Source organism: Spermophilus citellus, assembly GCF_964194105.1.
Source record: "Spermophilus citellus genome assembly, chromosome: 2".
Lineage (NCBI taxonomy): Eukaryota > Metazoa > Chordata > Mammalia > Rodentia > Sciuridae > Spermophilus > Spermophilus citellus.
In genome coordinates, this window is record NC_138183.1 from 71757329 (window position 1) to 71774894 (window position 17566).

General features: G+C 41.0%; 1 protein-coding gene across 4 annotated transcripts in view; it reads right to left on the reverse strand.

Moving 5' to 3' along the window:
- Positions 1-17566, reverse strand: part of APBA1 (amyloid beta precursor protein binding family A member 1) — a 197332-nt gene that overhangs the window by 18465 nt on the left and 161301 nt on the right. For 2 of the 4 annotated variants that reach the window (XM_081280156.1, XM_081280157.1), the window contains exons 4-6: positions 14718-14757; positions 12003-12148; positions 989-1021 (exon numbers count right to left, since the gene is read on the reverse strand). In XM_081280156.1, coding sequence (XP_081136282.1) covers positions 989-1021; positions 12003-12148; positions 14718-14757 — 219 coding nt within the window. The remainder of the gene's footprint in view (positions 1-988; positions 1022-12002; positions 12149-14717; positions 14758-17566) is intronic. The other 2 variants (XM_081280159.1, XM_081280158.1) reach the window with 1 other exon arrangement.

Consider the following 17566-nt stretch of genomic DNA (forward strand, 5'->3'; position numbering starts at 1 on the left):
AGAAAAATGCACCAAGACCAAGTTTTACCATGGTGTTCTGATCCAGATGAAAGGGGCAAGGTTAGCTCACACACAGAGGCACCAAGACACAGTCACCAGAACAGCAACGCAGACTCTGGGGTTTAATTGCCAAAGCTGAAGGTACCACACAGAGGATGGACACATGGACGAGTGTTAGCATCTTTAGGTTCTGGGGGAAAATGTTGAATCCCCTTTGCAGTAGATTTGGCTCTGAGCAATGATGGCAAGTGGCCCATTCTGCAAGGGTTTTGGAGACTGAAGGATAAGGACAGGATAAGAGCAACTAACTCATACCCAATGACCTTGGAGAAGTCAGTTAGAGTTTATCCCTGCTTGAGCTGAAGGGGGTACAATGTTTAGAGCAGGTACAAATGAAGCCATTTGGATGCAGTTCTGGTAAGAGGGTCTTCATATTCATATACCACCCAGCCAACACAGAATCAGCTGCCCACTCCTGAAGCCACCCCAGTAAGAAAGAGCCCCAAGGCCTCAATGTCCCAGGAGTAGTTCATAAGCACCTAGAAGCTCCTTAATCAAAAAAGCGCAGTCTGGTTCATTTAAGGTTGAACTCTGCACACGTGTGGTTATTAGCGAGTTTTCTTTTTTGCATCCAGCAATCTGACAAATTCCCCAATCAAACATAACTGTAATTGCACAGGCCCAAGTCCCTGCCACATCCCTGCTCCTGAATGGTTGGAACTTCCACACTAGTATAGGATTCATTTAGTGTCTCCAATCTGTTCCCTGTCCTTCCTCTGAAGTGAAATGACTAATGAGCAACAAAAAAACAGCCACTGTAGGCAACTGAGTTTTGAGAAATGCTGGCTTATGGGGCGGTTTGAAAAGAAATCTGAACAAAAACTTGCTGGATGCAGAAAATAAAAACACGAAATAATAAAAAGGCAAAACATAAACAAATGAAAAGAACAGGCATAACACCAAGGCGATGGAGTTGTTTGTACTGCACCTTCTTCCTGCTTTTGGCTAATTTCTGGGCCATCTGCTTAGCATGGAACAAACAGAGACAGGAGAATAGTTAGAATTTGCAGAGACTCAAAGTCAAAAAGGGAGGTGACAAAACTAATACTGATTAGTGATATGAAGCACTTCTGTGGGGGGAGGACTAGCTTTAAAAAAAAATCCCCCTTTAAAGAAAATTGGTTTCCTAATTCAGAACTTAGTAGATGGTGGAGGCAGTAGGATGAAAGAAATTTGTTGAGGTGCTGCCTGTGCCTAAATGCAATGGATATTTTCAAAGAACCCATTTTAGTTCTCTTGATTTTCTTTATTGCATGCCTATTTTTCTGTTTCTTGGATTTGATCCTAGATATTTATTTCTTTGGGTTTAATTTGCTAATTCCCCCCCCCCCCCCCAGTTTCTTGAGATATAAAGTTATATGGTTTCTCAGACTTTTTCCTTTTCTTACATATAAAGCTATGACTCTCCCTGTATGTACTGCTTTGGCTGTCTCCCACAAATTTTGGTATATTGCAGTTTAAGTACTGTCCCATTAAAACATTTTGTAATTTCAACTGTGATTTCTTTGAACCTTGAATTACTTAAAATTGTGTTACTAATTTCAATACATTTGGGGTTTAGTTATTATTTTTGTATTTCTAAATTAATTTTACTGGATCAGAGAACATACTGTATAAAATTTCAGTCTTTTGAAATTTGACCCGGCACATGATTGATTTTGGTTAATGTGTCACATGGACTTCAAAATATGGTATTTTACAGTTGTTGGTTAAGATGATGTTTTAAATCTTGTATGTACTTGCTTTGTGTGTGTGTGTGTGTGTGTGTGTGTGTGTGTGTGTGTGTAATTTTATTCTACCCCTTTACTGAGAAAGGTGTGTTGAAATCTCCAGCTGTTACTATGGTTTACCTATGCATCTTTTGCTCTGTCAATGTTTGCATTACCTGTTTTGTAATTATAAGGTGTATGTATATTTAGGGTGGTATAGTTTCTTATTGAATAGATCCTTTTACTTTTTCCCTCTTTATTTCTAAATACTTCCCCTTTCAATTTATAATATTAACTCATGACTAGCTAAAAATGGATATAATATTTCTCCTTTTGCCCATAGTTGAAAGAAACATGGTGGATAAAACTGGGGCTGAACTGTTTAAAACCAAATCCTGGCTCTGCCACCTACTAGTTCTGCGACTTTGAGCTAGCCACTCAATGTCACTGTGCCTCAGTTTCTTCTGTGAAATGGGGATAAAACAGTATCTACTTCATGAGATTTTTTTTTTTGAGGACAGAATGAATATTTGCAAACTCTTTCAACAGTGCACTAAGTACTTTGTGTCTGCAGATGATTATAATTAACCTATGTCAGAGTGCAATTTCTTGGCTCCTGGCTCTTGGCAAGGCTTGATATATATATAGATATAGATACATATATGTATATATATACAGATCTTGTACAAATAATGGTGAGTCAATGGCCAAACTGTGGATGCTGGTTTGGTGATGGGGTGGGGTGGAGGAAAAGCTGAGCTCTCGGACTCCTTGGTACTCACCTGGTGGAAAAGCTCTTCTGCTCAGTAGTATTGCTGTTCCACTAATGTCTAAAGTGTGTTGCCTGTACTAACTCATTTTAGAGAAACTGGATGAGTCAGCCATCCAAACACCAAACAGCTCCTCTCTGGTGCACTCAGGAAACTAGGAAAATCCCACTCCCACTCAGCCACCCCACAGCTCTTCCTAGCGTTATAAGCTCAGAGTGAGCTGTCTGCTCTGGAAAACTCTGAAGGCAGCAGCCACACATTACCCTAACTGCTGGCCATTATGGTGGTACTATTTCTGTATCTGAAAACTGCCCTAAGCTGATGCTACTCCATGTCACACATATTCCAATGTAAAATGTGAGAGTCCTGCCTGGGATGTTCTGAACTGCCTCAGTTGTAATCTGCATGATAAATGACAGCTGTGGGATCCAAACATTTATACTCTGCCACCATTCCTGGAGTGAGATGGCAATGATACAGGAATTTCTACTGCTTTTGATACCAGAGATCCAAGAACAGTTGGTCAAAATTTTCTATCTCCAGAGAACCATGCCTTGAAAGAACTCTTTCAAAGGAAAATAGATCACCACCCATGGAAAACCCAAATTGTTTCTTTCCTGAAATGGGTGATAAGAAGATCAAAACCTGAGTTTCATGAAAAGTCTAAAGAAATAATTTTTATGAAGTTAAGAATATTTTATGCACTTGGATATGATAAGTCATTGATTATTCTAAGTGTCCTGCAACAAATTATAATAAAAAAATGGAGTCAGAGCCAGGATGAGAAATTACAGTATCAGAAAGAGGTTCAGGAGAAATATTAAGCCAGCATGCATTATTAAACCAACACTGTCCACATCCATTTTAATCCTCATGTTTTGTGGTTTATGAGCCTGGGCGTTGGCACATAAAACAGACCGTGGAGCCATCCACTTACTCCATGTACAATGTGCACTGAGGCTGTTCTGCACTTAAGGTTAGCCACATCGGGTGCTCCCTGCTGTTCTCTTTTCTTTTTCTAGCCAACATCTACTAAGTACTTAGAAGTGCCAGGAGCCTTCTAAGCATTTCACGTGTAAAAGCTTGCAACCATCCTATGAGGCAGGTGCTACATATCCACACTTTTCAGAAGAGGAAAATGAGGCACAGAGAGGCTAATTAATTGGTCCAACATCACATAACTGTTCTGTGAAGTGGCAGAACAGATTTCAAGCCAGGCAGTCTCACATTACACTCTACACCACTGGTTGTGCAGCCTGGGCAAGCTTCTCTTCTGAGAACTTCTTGGCTTGCCTGTATCATGGAGCTAATAATACCAACCTGTCAGGATTCCCCACCCCCCTCCACCAGATAATGTATACGAAGGGCCTGATGTAAGTGTCAGTATCCTCTTCATTGATCACAGTCCTCCTCAAGCAACATGGGAGACAACATGACTCAGACAAAGCTACAATGATAGAAAACTTAATTCTACAATGAAATCATAAGCTTTGACATTTAAAGGAAATCATAAAAGAATGAGAAAAAATCTGATTTCTGGGACAGGCTGGTAAAGACAGATATAAGAATAATGAACGTTCCTTAGAAAAAGCACACATGCCACAAAATATGTCAACACCACTTGTGAGCTGGTTCCATGAGCTTCACAGATACAGCAAGAATGGAGATAGAGACACCCCACTGGACATGCACCTGTCTCTCTGGCTCAGTGGGGCTCAGCAGGCCACCCTGTCTTCCTGCTGAAGAGGAGGGAATGAGGTGGAATGAGGGTGGAATGCAGAGAGTGAGGAGAGAAAGGACAGGTGAGCTGGCTGCACAGGTTTCAAGCTCGGTACTCTCCCGACAGTACCAGATGTCCTTACTGTGTTGGGAGAGGTGTGAATCCACCCTGGGCCACCTGAGAGACAGGATGTAGGGCAAAGTTCTCTCCAGAAGTTTCTCCAAAACATCTTGCAGAGAGCATGAGTAAGAAAACATTAGCAGGTGACAGACACAGTGATGATGTACTCTGTGTCCAAGTAATTATGGGAACTGCTGGTGAAGCAAAGCGAACACAATCTTGGGGCAGAACCATTTTGGAAAAGATGTTCAGCATGGTATTTTCATACATGCAAACAGCATGCACTGATCACAACCAACCCCTTTTCTTCCATCCTCCCCTTCCCAGTCTCTAGTAATCACTATTCTACTTTCAGGTGACTTTTTTTTTTAAGCTTTCACATATGAGAGAGACCATGTAGTATATGTCTTTCTGTGTCTGGCTTATTTCACTTAACATAATGTCCTCTGAATGTACCCATTTTGCTGTAATGACAAGATTTCATTCTTCTTTATGGCTGAATAATACTCCATTTTGTATGTGTGTGTGTGCGCATACACACATACACACACACACCATATTTTCTTTATTAATTCACGTGTTGATGGCACCAAGGCTGATTTCATATCTTGGCTAATATGAATTATACCACAATAAATGTGAGTGTGTAGGTATTTCTTTGGTATGCTGAATTCACTTCCTTTGAATACATACCTTGGAGTGGAATTGCTGGATCATATGGTAGATCCAATTTTAGCTTTTTGAGGACCATCCATACTATTCTCCATAATGGCTATACTAATTTTACTAATTTACATTCCCACCAACAATGTGTAAGTGTTCCTTTTACCCCCATTTCCTTGCCAGCATTTTGTTTTTTGATAACAGCCCTTTTAACTGGGATGAGATGGTATCCCATTCCAGTTTTGATCTGCATTTCTCTGATGATGAATGATACTGTGATATTGAGCATTTTTTTCATGTATTTGTTGACTGCTTGTATTTCTTCTTTTGAGAAGTATCTATTTAGATCATCTGCTGTGTGTGTGTGTGTGGGGTGGGTGAATGAATGAGAATGAATGAATTTGTTACTATATTTCCCAGGCTGGTCTCTTACTCCTGGGCTCAGGCCATCCTCCTACCTCAGTCTCCTGAGCAGCTGGGACTAAAAGTGCACACCACGGTGCCTGGCTGCCCATTTTAAAAACTGGATTACTTCTCTTTCTTATTGCTATTTTGAGTTCTTTATATATTGTGGATATTAATCAGATTTGTCAGATGAATAGCTGGGAAATATAGTCTCACATCCTGTATGTCGTCTCTTCCCTCCGTTGTTTCCTTTGCTGTGCGGAGGCTTTTTAGTTCAATGTAATCTCATTTGTCAATTGTTGCTGAACTTTTGGGGTCCTATCCAGAAATTCACTGCCTATATCAATGTTTTGAAATGTTTCTCCTGTTTTCTTTTAGTAGTTTTGGAGGTTTGGGTCTTACATCAAGTTCTTTAATACATTCTGAGTCAGTTTTTGCAAAGAGTGAGAGATGTGGGTCAAGGTTTAGCCTTCTGCATGTAAATATTCAATTTCCCCAGCATTATTTATGGAAGAGGCTGTTCTTTCTCCAGTGTATATTTCTGGTTCCTTAGTAAAGAACCATTTGGCTGTAGATGTGAGGTTTTATTTCTGGGATCCTGATCCTGTTCCATTGATGATGTGCTGTTTTTATGCCAATACCACACTGCTTGGGTGACGGTGGCTCTGCAGTGTACATTCATGTCAGGTAATGTGATGCCTCCAGGATTGTTTTGGATATTCAGGGTCTTTTGAGCTTCCATATGAATTTCAGGCTCATTTTTTCAAGTTCTGGAAAGAATTTCATTAGCATTTTGAGGGGGATTGCACTGAGTCCTGTAGATTGCTTTGGATTGTGTGGGCATTTTAGCAATATTTTTCCAGTCCAAAAGCACGGGAGACATCTTTTATAAGGCTGATCTGGTAGTCATGAATTCCCTCAGTGTTTGCTTATCTTGGAAGGTCTTTATTTACTTTTAATTTCTGAAGGATATCCTTGCTGTGTATAGTAACCTTGGTTGTTCTGTTTAAGGATATGGAATATATCATTCTATTCCCTCCTGGCCTATAGGGTTTCTGTTAGTCTAATGGGGTAGCTATTAAAAGTGACTTGACACATCTCTCTTACAGATTTTTAAATTCTTTGTCTTATACTTTTGACAGTTTCACTATAATACGCTGTGAAGATCTTTTCAGATCATATCAACTTGGGGTTCTATAATCGTCCTTCATTTGAATATCCATGTCTTTCCTAAGATTAGAGAAGTTTTCTGTTATTAACTTATTGACAAGTAACCTTTATCTCCTCACCTTAGATCTGGAGGTTCAATGATCTTCCAAAGACCTTGAATGTTATCTTCATTCTTATTTCCTTTTTTTAAAAAAATTTTGTTTGGGACATTTCAAAGGACCTGTCTTCAAATTCAGATACTCTTTCTTCTGCTTAATCTAGTATTTTGAGCTTCTAAGTTGACTTCTTGTGCTCTTCCTTACCTAAGACTTGTTTGGTTCTTCTTCAAAATCTGTCTCTTTGCTAAATTCGGTATTCAAATCCTGCACTACCTTCCTCATTTCGTTTGTCTTCTCTTGGATCTCCCTGAGCTTTTCTGTAATCATTTGATTATCAGGCATTTCCTCCATTTTGACTTCTTTGGAATCTGTTGGAGGTGTCATAGTACCTTGTTTTTTTTCATATTTCTTGTGTTCCTTCATTAGAGGCCTGCATCTGGTGGATCAGATTTCACTACCACTTTTATGGGATGGCCTTCACAGTAAGCATCTTTCTCATGAAGAAGATATTTTGGGGTGTCAGTTTATCATGTAGTGTTGGCTTTGATCCTAGCTGGGCAACACTGCATAGTCTCTACAACTTCTTTGGCTGTGGTCAATGAGTTTGAGCACAATGTGCACACCATATCACAGTCAGAGAGATCCCGCATCTCTGGGCCATGAGAGAGCGGGGACACTCCAATAGTTCAGACAGGTGATATAAACGGCAGACTGTGTGAGGCGCACAGTGTGTGACTACTCATACGGTGGGAGTGGGGGCCCCTGTCTGGAGATGTTGACCTTGGCTCTGCTCCTATCAAAGGCCTTTGGCACTCACAGTGAGCCTGAAGCCTGAACAGTGGTGAGGGCCAGACACTACAAGGGAGAGGTGGTGGCAGCAGCTGCAGTGTTCCCTTCTGTGGTGCTCACACCCAGTCCTGTCGGCATTGTGTGGTCAAACAAGGTGCAGAGGAACCATGTGGGTGGGTGGCAGCAAGAAGTATGGTTTTCCTTTCTGCTATTATGTAGAAGTGCCTGCCTGGAGAGGGACCTTAGTACCTCTGATCCTTGTATACCCACAGGCAGGGGAGCAGCTGGGGTTTTTCTCCCCCTGCAGACTCCTTTAGCGCTAATGCCCACCTTGGGTGTGGGACATGGCCAGAGCAGGGTAAAGTTCTTCTTGGAGCCCCCTTTGGCCATACACACCTGGGACGGGGCAATAGTCAGAACCAACTGAGTTGCTCAAGGGCTCTTCAGCATGCCCCTGTGTGCAGGGCAACAGTGGACTCTCAGTTCCCACTCTGCCCTGTCAGAAGCCTGTGTGCAAAGCGAGAAGAAGGGCAGTAGGAACTGTTAGGTACCTTCCTTCAGTCTTGGCATGAGTCTACCCATAGCTGGCCATGTCTGTGGTCTCAGAGTGCAAGCTCTCTGGTCTCCTGAGTGGTGCCCTCTATTCCCTCCATGTCAAAAAACCTGCTCCACAAGTTTGTAGAGATGTGGATGCTGTGGGTCCTGGAATCACACTGTGAGAAACCACTGTTCTAAGGTTTGTGGGGGAGGAGTGAAGGTCCTGGAAGAATAGTATTTCTTCTTAAAAAAATGGATGAACAACAAGGGCAGAAAGGAAATATTAGGGAAGGGCTAACCAAAAATGGTTTAGGAAACCCTCCCCAAACCATTAGGTATCTTCTAATTCCGTTACCGTATTCAGACATGATTCATTTCTTATATTTTGGTAGACAGAGTTGCCTTTAGGTTTCTACAGTTTGCCTTGTAGTCTTCTTATCTACATGGTCTTTCTGGCTCCTTTTATTAGACTGCAAATTTTCAAGGTCAAGGACTGTGTGTTGGTTAATTTTGACTTCCAAAGTGCCTATTACAGGACTTCTCAGAAATACAGTTTGCTCTTTGAGTCAAATTCCTTTGTTTTCTTTTTTCATGAAGTGGAAAATGACTGGCCAAAGCACAACTCCAAATTCTCTCTCCATTTGTCAAATCTAATTTTTTTTTTTAAGAAAATAGTAACTCTCCGAATTCCAAGTGTAAATCCAATGAGTGACATTCTATCCTAGCATATAGTTGGTGCTATGTGAGTGTCAGACACCAGGACAAATAGAACAGAAATGGAAAATGAAAACTTTAGCTTCAGGGTCCAAGTCTGCTCAAAGAAAGCAGCACAAATACCAGGCTGCACTTGCATCCCTCCAGCAACATGAAACAATTCATGGAGGCAGAGGAAATACAGGGTCTGCAGGAGGAGGAGTGGGGAAGGAAAGCTGCTTCACTGTGGTGTAGAGAAAAGCACCCCATCTGAAGATGACTCACCAGCCTGAGGTTAAGGACAAGGCTTCTAAATGAATTGCAGAATAAATCCCTAGAGCTTTTATTTTTCCTTCCTGGGTGGGTACTGTGAAATCTGCAGTCTTGCTAGGCTCTGCATTTCTTCTACTGAAGTGGTCTCAAATAACTCATTCCTGAAAGGTCTGGTGCTCTTAAGGAACCAGTGTGATGACATCTCCCTTAGAGAGCATCATAGTGCAAGTTCTCCTTGAGCCTGGCCTATTGGGGATCAATGCCCTCCTTTGCTTCTGGCAAAATGTGTGCATGCTCCCTGACACAGCCACTTTCCAGGGGTGCTGAAATCAACAGCCGTCTCCACTTAAACTTGGAAAATGCTTCTGACTGGGTGTGAGGTCAAATGATCTGATGCGCACTTAAATGAATGTAAAAGGAACACAAAGCCAAAAATATTTAATGACAGGTAACAGTTTTTTCCAATGCATAGAAGCACATTATAAAATGACACTTAAGTGTCAATGCATCCATTTAATTTTACCACTCTGTAATGGGGTCCTTTAATCAAAGTAATTTGCTTGAAAAAAAATAAACACATGTTTTTCAAATGTCTACTCTGCTCTAGACAGGTCTAAAATGTATTTATAATCGAACAGCCTCTATCTTGCCTATTCTGATCAACAGAGCCATGGAGCGTTAGGTTCAAATGAACTGTGGAACTTATGGATATAGATTCCTTGAAAGCTTCAGAGTAAAATCTCTGGCTTCTTATGAATATTTGATTTCCTTGAAGGAAGAACAACATTATCAGGTACCACAGTGGAAACATGAAAACCTCATTTGGGCTACCATGGTCACTGGATGCAGTCTAGATAGAGGGTTGCTACAGTGTACCATGCAAGCTGCTTTGTGTTCAAGTGATGTACCTTGTGTCTTTCTGCCCCTTATCAGACTACCTAGTCCTATGTAAATGTCATAAGATGAGGAGAGAGATGCAGACACTCCAGCTGCAGGAGCCAAAAGCTATTAGATGGCAAATAAATGAAGTACTCAGAATAAAACCTGAATCTTAAAAAACTTTGAAACCTGTTATATAGAACTTAAGAGAAACTAACCTGAAAGCAACACACAGTTTTCTATCTCAAAAGACTCCCCTTTCCTTTAGGGGCTGATCTACTGCTTCATTTTGGTAGATTCCTCTAGCTGCATTCCATATTGGGAACACTTTGGTGGATATGAATTTTTGTTGTGTGGCTCTATCTTGTTCATTATAGGGTGTTGAGCAGCCTGGCCTAGGAAATTCCCCCGATCACTGTAACAATCAGAAGGTAAAAGCTAACCCACCAAGCTTGGATGATAGCTTAACAATAACCTGTTGACGCTCTTTGCTTATTTAGTTTGAATGACATTCCTACTATGCTTTCATGGAGTTTCCCCACTGTCCATCACCCTGGAAGAGACTAACTTCAGGAGAAGAACACATACCACAGAAAGAGGCCTATGGCAGTGGGGCTCCTGAGGCACAGACAATGTTTGAGTGGGCCCCTGGAACAACTGGTAGGTCCTATCAGTGTTGTGACAATAGCCACCTTTGAGATAGCTGTAAAAGATCCCCTGATGTACACATTTGAAGATGTCAGAAGTTGCACAATGGCTTACTGTACATACTATAAGTTAAGTGAAGGGGCAGCTTGGGAGAGAAGTGCTTCTTCCCAGCACAGAGCCATGATAAGAGCAGCGAGTGACATAGGATGGCCCCAGCAGCAGGTGCAATGTTTGATGAGGAAGCAATGAGAGGAGACCCGACGACATGCACACAGCATCCTGGGGAACTGCAGTATAACTGGGAAGCTGGGGGCTCAAAACATGATAGTTAAGGCAGCAATGGAAATATGACCTGTTCAATATTCACCAACCACAGGGCAGAACCTGGACATGTGACTACCACTGGAATCAGCTCAGGTAAGAGGCCTGGACCAGATACCTCTGGCTTGCCCTGTGTACTTGCTGGCTTGATTCCTCCTGTCTCCTTCCTAGGACCTGGCACAGCCTACACAAAAATGTGCTAAAGGGATATTTTTCTTTAATCAAAAGGTTAAGGACTCTCTTGATGCCATCTACTTGTTCTTCTTTCTTATTCCATACTGTCATTTCAGGATGTACCTTGGGAATGTGTGAGAAAGGGAATGAAAAAGGGAATGGCCCTTTGGAGGGGGGAATCAATTTTGACCAGCTGACACTGGATAAGTCAATTTTGGTGAGTCCTAACTTATTCCAATTTGCTGGAAATGTCTGGTTTTGGATTTTAGAATGGACACTGTCTGCACTGTGGCATGAACACACATTAAGTGTCCCTGTTGTCCTAGAATCTCTACCATGATGTCAGAAAGAATCACAGAGCTCTGCATTTCCATAGGCTCAAACTGGTTTGGGCTGGTTCAAACTAGTTGTGAATGACCAAATAGGTTTGTTCCTTTAAAGTCTTTTAAAAATAGATTCTGTTTCAAACTAGTTTAAACTGGATTATCTTTGCCCTGACTTATTCAGACTAGCCAGGTTAGGTTTTCATTCTACTTGAAGCTAACCAGTTCAGTCTGTCTTGAACGGGATCAAGTGGTTAAAAAGCAATGCCACCTAGTTTGAACCAAGCCTAATACAAATGGACCTCTGTCAGCGGTAATCCAGGGATACATCTCACATGTGAGGCATAATATTCAAAATGACGTCCTTCCTCATTATATCAACTTTTCAGTCTATGATTATATGTACTTTCCTCAAGACTGGCTAGTGAGAACAACCTAAATTGATAGTGTTTATATATAAAAAGACTCCAGTGCACATTAGAAATCCTTTTCTGTTTAAAACTGTTGGCAGGGTCATAGATGAGCCCTGCTTATGATATTTCAATCTACTCTCTGACCTTGGACTAGACACAGGTGTGGGATGATGCTATAAACTTCTCAGATGCCTGCAGTTGCCCACCATCCCCCTCCAACCTTGCAGATCTCCTCACCTTGATCCTGCTAACTGCTTCCTGGGCCTGCATCATGCGCACATTTTTGGAGGGGGTTTTGTCTGAGAGCAGCTGGGTGGAGCCAAGGTAATTGGCAGCAAAAATGATTCCATCGATCAAGTCTTCAGGGTCGCAAGGTCCAGGAACTGTAACACGGAGAGAACAGTGGTGAGTGAAGCCATCCTGGGCAGGCCCGCTACATCCAGACCGTGTACACCCTTCCCCAAGCTCCCTGCTGGCAGAGCTGGTCTAAGGCATTGATGTCACCCCTCCTTTCCACACAGAAGGCACGGTTTCTTAGAGCCTTCTAAAATGATTCAAGTATTGACTTAAGTCTGAAAGAAAGTCTAGTGACGAGACTGAGTTCTTTGGGAAAAGGACCATGTCATATTCATCTCTGTTGTGTTTCAGTGCTGGTCACCTAATTGGTATCAACTAGATGTCTTCTGAATACATGGTTAGGTGAATGGAAGGCTGCCTTGGGTAATGTCCATTTATAGCACTACCTACTACCTGTCACCTATTCATATCTCCTTCTTCCCTTTAGTCCATAAGTGAAGGAAACACATTTAATTAGAAAAATGGGATGTTTCAGAACATCTGGATTTCTATGATGGCTTCTGACCCCAAATGCTGTGAGATAGATAACATTCCTCAAAGCCATGGTCTCATGCTGTTAGGCTTGCCAACTTAGAGGCCATAATGCCCACAGTCTAGGCCCACACACTGATCAAATTTTCTGTTCTCACTCACCAGCCTAGTAAATCAAGTCTTATTTTAAATGGGGGCATCAGGTTCTAATCAAAACTACTATAAACCACTCCCAAAATTAAGGCCATATGTATCATCCTCAGCAGCTGCCTGGTTCCCACCCTGGAACTCGTATGGCTTTGAGGAGTTGGGTTATTTATGATGTGTGTTTTACCTGTAGAGTAGGGAAGCCCAGTTCTAAGGTAACAGACAGTTTTGGACCCACACTATTATCAATATAAAGTAAAAAAGATTGCCAGTCTTCTATGATAAGCGCCTAGAGGATGGATTTATATTGTTACTAAATCATTTTTGTCAATCAGATATTGAGAAAAAAAAAATCTCACCTGGGATAATTTTAAGAACCTTCCATCTATTTTTAGAATATAATGTTCAACCCATCTTTCCTTTTTCTGTGGGGCTTTGACATAGCCATCTCTGATTTAGCACTATTCACTGAAAAGGGTCCCTTTGCAATGGCAGCGAGTATGCAGGTATTCTTAAAAGAAATCTAAATAATACTTGAATCATCACATAAGTGCCTAGCAACAAAGGCACATAAATATCAGACCTAAACAAATTTTAAGTTTTAGATACGATTGCATACCATTTGTCCCTCAGGGAAATTGACTATAATTGAATGTACCTGTCTATCATGCCCAGGAAAAAAAAAGCCATATTTTTATAAATTCACTTTAGGCTTGGTGCCAGTATATTTAAAAAAATATATATTTTTTTAAATTAAAGCTACAATGATCCTGCATCAAAGAATCGCAGGTTTTGTGGTGGCATTTTAGAACACAGTTTTCCATTCCATGAGGCCTGAAGTTGCCCTGTGAGTCAAGGAGCACATCATGGGATGCATCCTCTCACTACTGTTGGGCCTGAAAATCCCTAGGCCTGGAGAGATGAAGCGGAAACTTTCTAAGGTGCTCTCATGGAATTCCAGAAATTCACAAAAATTATGCAAATAACTTAGATTATTTAATAAGGAAACAGGAGTTACTAAACCAAAACTAGGATCTTGTTCTGGGCGTGTGGACTGAGGGCTCATGAAGGTTTATGAACTCTGGTAACTCAGAGCATCCTAACAGCTCCATCACAGGGTCCAAAGGCTGGGCTTGGCCAACTTTAAGAAGATGGCAATTTGCCTTACCTGAAAAACCACCTGCCATCTACAGTTAGAGCATCAGGGCCATCCTATAGCCAGAGACAGACTCTGTGAATGAGAAACTGGAACTCCATTTGGGTGGCTTGACCTCAAATGTCACAAAAAAAGGGCACAAAGCTTGAGCTATAGTCTAGTCCCAGGAGGCTTCTTGAATGGGTTTCCTTTTGCATTGACTAACCTGCACAATCAGAGGTGGCTCCCTGCAGAGTCAGCCTGCCCCTGGATCACAGCCTGGCTTTGCAGCTAGCTAACTGCATCATCTTGGCCCAGTTACTCACTCTCTTGATCCTTGGTTCTCTTTTACCATAACAAGAAGATAATAATAAAACCCACTTCCCAAGACTGATGTGTGGATTCAACTAGTATTACATGCAAGGTGCTTAGAATAGTTCCTGACCCAGACTAGATGTTCAATAAATGTTACTTGTCCCAGCAAGAGATGGGAACCACTGGTAATGTCTTATGAAGGGGACCAAAATTTCTTCCCTTAAATTGAATTATCTTTGAGGGATGCAAGAGGTACACTGGGCTAGCAGTAGGGAGACCTGGGTTTCAGATCATGACTAAGATGGATGAAGCCCAGAGCTCACCTCCACCCTCGGGGTTGCTATCCACATGAGGAGCCAGGGAAGAGGGTTTCTGAGAGCTTCATAGCTATTACACTCTAAGATACTAAGAATGTTAAGTCTGTGTCCCTTCTTCCCACTATTTCCTTATTTCCAGTGCTCAAAATGCCCCAAATGCTGAAAGATTCATGTGCTTAATATTCAGTGCTCTGTATTTTGAGCTCTTACCTTCAACATAGGTTGGGAATGAAGCCAAGCTTTTTCTTGACTGTAATTAAGACAAAGAGGTTTCAAAAAGGGAAAAGCATGATGTAATATGCATTAACACACCATCCATGCGTCATGAAAAAGAAACACATTACTAGTGGCATTTGTTAACCAGTTATCAACCATTTTTTGTTAGTGTGGAGAAACATGTGCATTTATTATTCAAGGTTACCTCGAACCCAAAATAGGCCATTTAAAGTGTTAGATAATCTGAAACCCCACATTTCATAGAAGTCTATCAGCTTAAATAATATCACACAGACCAAAATCTATAAACAGCAATAAAAAGGGCACACTTTATATTCTCACACCTCTGCATTCCATGGGAAAAACAATTGATTAATAAAAGCACCCAAAACATAGTTGTACACACAAATGAAGAACTCCCTGGGAGAAGTTTATTTTGTATCTAGGCTGCAAGGATCTCTGTGCTAAAAATGTGTGTTAGATTTTTTTCCCCCTCATCTTCTCTTACTGATTTCAGTTGAAAACTGCATTATTATCTAAGTCATTATTATGTGTTTCCTTTAAGTAAGAACATAACACAGGAGTAAATTAAAAGCCCTGGCATTTCTTATATTATTATCTCCCAGCAGAGGCCAGTCTTCTAACAGCACAGTTGGAAGTGGATATGAGGAACTAGAAACTTCTAGAACCTGACTTGGTAGTAGTATAAGTGTAGCACTTAGAGGAGCAACACTTACCACATGCTCCTTCCAGAAGGAAATGTCCTAGCAATAATTACAGAGTTGGAAATTCACTTCTGCTTCAAATAGTGACAGAATTTGTAGCTGATAAATCTGGGGCAGGGCTTAGTTTCCTGAAAGCATTGCAGGAGAGCTCATATTAAAAATAGGAATCCTTATCTAGGCAAAAGGTAGTTTGCATGGCTGAGATTTTTATTGCCGAGAATCTCCAGGTATGATGTGATCATTTAAATATATGCCTTTTAGAGAAGGGGTATCATGCACAGCATAGCTGCTCCATAGATTGACCTCATAAAAGGTATGTGTCACATGAGAGAGCTCTTGGTGAGGGCTGGGATGTCACAGGAAAGAACTCACATGCTAGCACTTTACGCGGTGTCCTTTACTTGGAAGAGGGGAATGCAAAGATATGATTGATTACAATTATTAAACTGTTGTGTATTAACTAATGTTAATTGTTATGTGAAAAACTGGGTGTAGTTAGTTGAAGACTAACTCAATTCAGGACAATGGTAAAAGGCCACACAAATCACACAGGGAGCCAACACAGGGCAACTTTTCAAGAAACCTACTGTAGATGGGTTCATACCGATGGCTTCTCATAGCAAAAGTGGGGGGATTTCTTGTGCATCAGGAATGAAAGGTTATTGGCTGCTAATGTATTTATGGAAAAACAACACCAAGTATAAGCCAGGATAGGAGATAAGAACTCCAATTCTACTTGTCCAAGTCAGGACAGGGCCAGCTGAGTGCCAATAGAATTCTGATTGGTTTAAAGATCAACTCCCACAATCGGTTATACAAATTTCTTCATAATGGCCAAAGTCTTAAATTACAATTTCCCAACCATTTTCCTGCCCTCGTGCCGAGTAGCAAGTGCGCAGCAGGATTGGGAGTTTTCGCTGCTTAGTCTCCACATACATCCAGGTTGCCAGTTTGGATTTTCTTAGGCTATTAGGATACTTTCCTGAATGCAAATTTCAAAGATAGTGTCCAAGTTTTAGCAGATGCTACAAGAAGAATTTCTTTAGTCTATGGCTATAAAAGCTGCTGTTTTATTTAGAGCTACAATGGTAAGCATTTGGTACATTTACTTACTATTTATGAACTCATGACTAGCTTTCTTTGGTTTCTGGGGTAATCAGTTTAAAAAAAAAGTTTGGTGAAATGAAATACTCTCTAATTATTGCACACAAGGAGGATTTTCATCATTATTTCTAAGGATATGCAGAAGCATGAGCCAAGTCTTTGTAGAAACTGAAAAACTAACAAATTTGCCTTGCTCATTATATCTGATACCTAATCAAAGGCTGGATATTCAGACATCTGATTAGCTCTTTGTTTTCTCACATGTGGACTGAGATGAACATCAGCCACCCATTAGCACTCATGAGATAATAAAGCTGCATTCAAGAAGCTAAAGTCTGAGATCTTTGGGGTTTTCCTGGGGCTCACACAAACCATGTGCAGAGCCTGAAGTCTTCACAATTAAAATAATTACCTACAAGCTACCTTATGTCTGCAGTCTGTGGCCTCAGGTAAGTTACTTAACCTCTCAGCTTTCTCAACTAAGAAATGAAGGCAATGATATCCACTTCACAGAATTAACTTAAGGATTAAATGAGATACTATCTGATTTCCTCAGTCTGGCATTTAGAATACTGTACATGCTCAATAAAATGATAATGCTCGTTACTGCTGTTATCCTTGCAGCTGTCATTCTACTATTTCTCACCCACCCATGTACTATGAATAGAATATGAAGCAAACAAATGGAGGACCCTGTCACAGTAGCCTAGGGTTAGAGGACAGACCAGAGGAGGACAAAATATATTTCTAGTCTAATAGTAGTGCCATTTCAGAAAAGGTTTGATATAAACATTAATAAAAAATATGCTTCTCCCTCCCATGAATAGCATATATATTCCACGGCACTTTAAGGGTAAACTGTGGCTAAGACTCCCTTTTAAAAGCAATCTGCCACTCAAGTTAAAACAGATCATTTCAAGTTCTCTCCTGTTGCTGATAATTTTATATTACATGCAATGGAAGAACCCAATCATTCATTATATGGCTCACCTCTTTGACACATCTCTGCAGCGT